Source organism: Gekko japonicus, unplaced genomic scaffold (genome assembly GCF_001447785.1).
Source record: "Gekko japonicus isolate JY-2015 unplaced genomic scaffold, Gekko_japonicus_V1.1 scaffold1664, whole genome shotgun sequence".
NCBI lineage: Eukaryota > Metazoa > Chordata > Lepidosauria > Squamata > Gekkonidae > Gekko > Gekko japonicus.
The window spans coordinates 253401-259963 of record NW_015169828.1 but is presented as its reverse complement, the minus strand read 5'-3'; the positions used below and the strand labels follow the sequence as shown (position 1 = coordinate 259963).

At 49.3% G+C, this 6563-nt stretch overlaps 1 protein-coding gene across 1 annotated transcript in view; it reads right to left on the bottom strand.

Annotated features, from left to right (window-relative positions):
* LOC107115533 (rap1 GTPase-activating protein 1-like) overlaps positions 1 to 6563 on the bottom strand; it is a 46402-nt gene that overhangs the window by 13562 nt on the left and 26277 nt on the right. Inside the window, exon 14 of the mRNA XM_015417266.1 lies at positions 6329 to 6463. Within this exon, the coding sequence (XP_015272752.1) occupies positions 6329 to 6463 (135 nt within the window). The remainder of the gene's footprint in view (positions 1 to 6328; positions 6464 to 6563) is intronic.

The following is a 6563-nucleotide window of genomic DNA, read 5'->3' as shown; positions in this document are numbered from 1 at the left end:
GAGTCTCAGAGGGGCTTGCAAACTCCTTTCCCTTCCCCTCCCCACAACAGACACCCTGTGAGGTAAAAGAAGAAGAAGAGGTTGGATTTATACCCCGCCCTTCACTCCCCAACGGTATCTCAGAGCGGCTTACAAACTCCTTTCCCTTCCCCTCCCCACAACAGACACCCTGTGAGGTAAAAGGAAAAGAGAGAAGAGATTGGATTTATACCCCGCCCTTCACTACCCAAAGGTGTCTCAGAGCAGCTTACAAACTCCTTTCCCTTCCCCTCCCCACAACAGACACCCTGTGAGGTAAAAGAAGAGGAAGAAGAGATTGGATTTGTACCCCGCCCTTCACTACCCAAAGGTGTCTCAGAGCAGCTTACAAACTCCTTTCCCTTCCCCTCCCCACAACAGACACCCTGTGAAGTAAAAGAAGAGGAAGAAGAGATTGGATTTGTACCCCGCCCTTCACTACCCAAAGGTGTCTCAGAGCAGGTTACAAACTCCTTTCCCCTCCCCTCCCCACAACAGACACCCTGTGAGGTAAAAGAAGAAGAAGAGGTTGGATTTATACCCCGCCCTTCACTCCCCAACAGTGTCTCAGAGTGGCTTATAAACTCCTGTCCCTTCCCCTCCCCACAGCAGACACCCTGTGAGGTAGGTGGGGCTGAGAGAGCTCTTGACAGGAACTGCTCTTTTTCAAGGACAGCTCTTATCAGAACTACTGCTTGCCCAAGGCCATCCAGCCAGGTGCAAGTGGAGGAGTGGGGAATCAAACCTGGTTCTCTCAGATTAGAGTCCGCGCACTTAACCACGACACCAAAGTGGCTCTCTGAGAGATGAGAGTCCTTCTAAAAGTAGGGCAGAAAGAACGGTGTCTTAAGGTTGGTGCAACTGCACTGAGGCCTTCTAATCCATGTCTTCGAAAAGCTCACTCCCCTGCCATTCTCATTTCAGCAAGAGGAATACATTAACCACGACACCAAAGTGGCTCTCTGAGAGATGAGAGTCCTTCTAAAAGTAGGGCAGAAAGGACGGTGTCTTAAGGTTGGTGCAACTGCACTGAGGCCTTCTAATCCATGTCTTCGAAAAGCTCACTCCCCTGCCATTCTCATTTCAGCAAGAGGAATACACCCCAGTGCAGCTCTTCTTTAGGACAACATTTTCCCTACTGTGGCCACTTAGGCTTGGCCTAGACATGCAGGAGAATGAGGAAGTACAGTTCTGAGGTAACAGAACCAACTGCACCACTTCAGATGGTAGGCAGGGAGACTCGTGTTTCTTCTTAGGGGCGCCAACATACAGGTGGGGCATGGAACCACAACAGATCTACAGACTACACAGATCAACTGCCCTGGAGAAAATGGCAAATTGAGAGGGTGGGCTCTATGGCTGAGCTTCTTTTCCTCCCCAAACTCCCATCCTCCCCAGGCTCTGCCCCCAAACCTCCAGGGTATTTCCCAACTTGGAGACTATTGCATGTGGAAACTAGGCCAAAGCCTTGTCTCAGTAGCAAGTCAGCCCAAGACAGTAAGGTCGCCAGGTCTTGTCGACGTGCCAGCAGGGGATGGGAGGGAGCCTTCCCAGGAGTGGGGTGGGGCTCCATGGTGCAATGACATCACCCAGAAGTGACATCATCCCGTCAGGGACGCTCTAGTTTGAGGCCAAAAGTCTGTGGTAAAACTGCCCTCAAACCATAGAGTTCTGCCCAAAAGTCAGTGTCACTGTGCAACATCCCCAACGCAATGACGTCACTTCCTGGTGACGTCACTGTGTCAGAGACGTCACCCGGCGATGTCGTTGTTTGGAGGTGGGGTTTCCCCCATCGGCCAGCTGGCTGACAGTGGGCAGAAGCCCCCCAAACGGGGGGATTCTTTGCCCGGACCTGGGGAATGGTAATCCTACAACACAGCAATTCAAACCAAAATGCATGTTTTGCCTCTGACATGCCTGTCTCTGTTTAACAGCACTTGGAGTTTGTTTCTTCTGCCAACAGCATCAGATGGTCAACTACTCTCCCACTGAAACCCCAAACCCCCCTCAGCTGTAATCTAGCAAGTTATATCCTTGAGTGACCACAAAGTTTTGTTTTTTTTAAGTCAGTGTTGTGTACACAGTGACATTATTCCCAGGGGAATCCTGGAAACAACATTGGGTAGTGCTAGGAATTGCCAGAATGCTTTATGGTTTACCACAGAACTTCTGTGGATTTCTAGAGCTACCTATTTTCACTTCCGGGTTTTCCCTGGAAGCAACATCATGGCACACACCGTGCCAGACATACCACCGTGTCCCCACTCCCCAAGCCTCCGACAGTTGCTAGGCATTGCCTGGCGACCCTACCCAACAACAAGCCTATGAAGGTAGGTAGGCCGAGGTTAGGTGACTGGCCCAAGTTCACCGAATGAACTTCATGGCTTAGTGGAGATTTGAACCCCAGTACTTCAAGTCCTAATCTGACACTCAGAGCAGTACACCCCACTGACTCATGATTCCCACTAAATCACAAGCTACATCATCATCAGTCCCATGAGATGTGTCTGTTGCTAGAGGGCTCCCATTTGGGTTGCAGTTCAAGTCATGGAATCCTTCCCAATATTTAAAGAACACGCCCAACACACGTTCAACCGGCAAGTCAGGGAGAAGATTCAAGCCTAGCTCATGGATTCATTTGCAAGGGTTTTATTCTCTCCCCCCCCCCCCATTTATCTCTGCGAAATAATGTAACACACTTTGCTTTCTTTGATCACAATGTCACCCTACTCTTATTCCCTGGTTTGTTCCTTCCCCAGATCCACGACACGGTCGGCTTGGCTCCCAGTACTCCCCAGTCTGACATGGAGGAGGGTAAGCAGCAGGGGCAAAGGCCCACAGCGCACAGAATCCTACACATAGCGCAGGATCCCTCCTCCTGTTGGAGCTTCAGGACTCCGCCTCTTCTCCCTCCGTCCAATCCAGTTCTTAGAAAATCTCACTGGTTCCCACATTTTGCAAAACACGTTTGCACCCTTGGCCTAAAGTATTGCAATATCTTGAGTCACTCATTCCAAGCAAAAAACGTCCTTTAAAAAAATAATTGTAATAATCCCAGTGTCGTAGCCATGTTAATCAATGGTAGCAAAAATAAACGTGGGGTTGGTCGGCACCAATAAATATTTTTAGTTTAGCATAAGCTTCCCTGGGTATAGGTTTTTAGTCTATCAAAAGTTTTACGGTAAAATAAATTTTTTAAAAAAATTGTTAGGATTTGAGTTGCCTTTTGCTTATTTTTTATTTGAAAGAAAAATTAAATAAAGGTTGCTGTCATTTTTGCTCCTGCACAACTTCCCTTGGGCGGGCAGTGTTCTCGCAGAGCAATAAAAGAGAACAAAAATACTTTTTTCTAGCGGAAATAAAGATGCTTGCATTATTCACATAGCTTACACAGTGGTTTGGGGACACAGCAAGAACTCACTTCTCACACTCTTGTTTCCCCAGGACCTAAGGTCAGCTGAAGGGTGAAACCAAAGTATTTCTCCCAGGCCCAGGCAAGGAAGAGACAGAACTGACCATACACCATATTCAAAATTGGTAGGCCCACTTTATGGAAATATGCAATGCCCCTTATTTGACAACAACAATCGATGTCAAAAAAAATTCTTGTTGGTTCATCCAGCACTGTCCAAAATAGGTGGTTAATCCTGCCCCCCCCCAAGCATTCCCAAACACATCTGTGCTCACAAGAAGTTATATTCATTCAACAGGCAGTTAAGAGATGCCAATGTTGGATCAGGCCAAAGGCCCATCCAGTCCAACACTCTGTATCACACAGTGGCCAGAAATACCAGGTGCCATCAGGAGGTCCACCAGTGGAGCTGATGGACATCGGATTCCGGGCAAACAAAAGGAAGTACTTCTTCGCTCAAAGAGTGATTGGCTTGTGAAATTCACTACTACAGGATGCAGCGATGGCTGCTAGTTTTGTTGACTTGAAAAGGGGGTGGGACGTGTCCATCAAGGGCCACAAGGACTAAATGGAACCTCCATGTCCCGAGGCAGGAGCCTTATAAATATCAGCGCTGGGTGACAGCAAGGGAGAGATGGCTGGATTCTGTGTCCTACTTGAAAGCATCTGTCTGACCATTGTGAAAGAATGCTGGATTAGACGGACTCGCCGGTCTGATCCATTTAGGCTGTTCTTCTAGTTCTACGTGCTTCTGCTCCAAGCTGTGCCGGAACTGGGATCCTTTTACTTTCCAGCCCATTCATTTAAACACGGCTGGTGGCCAATGCAGAGGGATGGCGTGGACAAAGAGACAGGGCTAGATCACCCCTGCTGTTCTCACTTCATAGCCTGGAGAACCAATCTCACTCTGGAGATCGGGGGGGTGGGGGTAGGGGTGGATTGGTCCACCAATTGCACTCCCCACCCCAGACGTTTAATGTAATTACTAGGGTAGACAGTTGAAAGTGTGAGAAGGCCCTGACCTGAATAGCCCAGGTTAGCCCAATTTCATCAGATCTCAGAAACTAAGCAGGGTTGGCCCTGGCTAGTATTTGAATGGGTGTCCTCCAAGGAAAAGCAGGGTCGTGGCACAGAGGCAGGCAATGGTGAACCACCTCTGAGATGTCTCCTGCCTTAAAAACAAGACTAGCTTGCCAGCTGGTGGTGCATAATGCTAAAACAGCTAGAACTTGTGGCTGCCGGACGATCTTAGAATCTCCTGGCTATTCTACACACAATGCCATACGATAATTAAATTATTAATTGGGGGGGGGGGGAAATGAGCCACTGTTGAGAACTTGCACCAGAACTCAAAAGCTGTGCAAAGTTAGAACTGGGAGATTTATAAAGCAGCTATGTCCGTATTGCTGCATACCAGCTAAACAGACATGGAGATATATGGTCTCTCTTGAGCATGGTGGCACATGACAGTATGACCACATTCTTTGGTTCGGTAAAAATCATAAGAGCATCCATGCTGGACCAGACCTTGGTCCAGCATCCTGTGTCCAACCGTGGCTACTCAGATGCCACAGAGAGGCCCACAAGCAGGGCCTGCTGGCCACATGCCTCCACTGCTGACCCCTGCCAACTGGAAGCATTCCTTCTCAAACCCGAAGGTCCCACTTAGCTAGTTGCTCACGATAGACTTCTCTGCCATAAGTTCATCCAACCAGCCCTTTTAAATGCACCTAGCTCGGGGGCGATCACTGCACCATCTAGTGGCAGAGGAGAGTTCCACAAGTAAACCACCCTTTGGGTACAGCAGTGCATCTTTTTTGTCTGCTTTGAATACACTGCCAATTGATTTCGCAGAGCAGTCCCAGTCAACTTCTGTCCACATTCAGAAGCGTTTTCTGTCTCTGTACCCAGTGTCAGGTAGGGTTGCCAGACCCCTGCCCAGGGGAACCCCCGCTTTTGTGGGGCACTTCCCTGGCGCCAGCCAGCCAGTGGGGGGAATCCCACCCCCAACTGGCCTGAAAGGCAACACGACATCACCCAGAAGGCACGGTGATGCTCTAGTCTTTGGGGGAAACTCTATGGTAAGACTGGCTACAAACCATAGAGTTTTGTCCCAAAAAATAGAGTGTCAACCCTCCAATGTTGGTGACGTGATGACATCACTTCCAGGTGACACCATCACGAAAGGACCAAGGATCCCCACCGCCACCCACCAGGTAGGACCCGGCATCCCTAGTGTCAGGCAAGCCACCATTGTTCAGGCCCCTCCCTTTTCCCCGCTTCCAATACGGAGGCAGTGCTTCTGACCTACCTTGATAGGACAGTATAAGAGTGAGACACTGTACATAAAGTGCTTTGAAAGGAAAGTAAGCACTAAATTAAAGAGCTACATATGATATCCCACAAAACAACCTGGACAAACACTGTTCTTCTGCACACTTCGGATAATGCGCTTTCAGTGCTCTCCAGCAACTGCTTGCAACTGAATTATCGCGGTGCAAACAATTGCTATGGCACATTGAGAATGCATTATCCAACCATGTTTGAAAACAGCCCAGTTTACAGCGAAAGGCTGCAAAGCCTCTGGGGGAGGTGGGGAATTCCCCTACCCTGAGCTCCTGTGACCACTGCTGCTCTAGGCGGCAGTGGGGGAGAAATAAAAGGAAGCCAGGCAGAGCCACCAGCATGACGATATCACTTCTCAGAGAAACTCAGAAGTGTCGGTGGGTAAAACCATAGAGTTTCTAGCAATTCCTAGAGCTACCCGCTGTCACTTCCTGGTTTCCCCTGGAAGTGATGTCATCATGCCAGCCACAACACTCATCACCATGTCCTTGCCCCCAGCCTTCCTAACAGTTGCCAGGCTCAGCCCGGCAACCTCAGCTCCTCTCCTCTCACCTTGAAATTCTCAAAGAATCCGCCTCCTCCGTTCTCCATTTTGTCATCCTCCCCGGAGGCCCAGCCCATCATGCTGCGGCTGCGGATCTGCACCTCCTCGTACAGGCTCTCCAGAAGGGCGCTGCGGGTGCGCTCCTGCATCCGGAAAGGAAAAATGCATCCGTGTCAATTAAACAAACGGAAACGTGGATGTTGACAAACACAGAAAACGATGATAAAGATCATCTGAATCTCT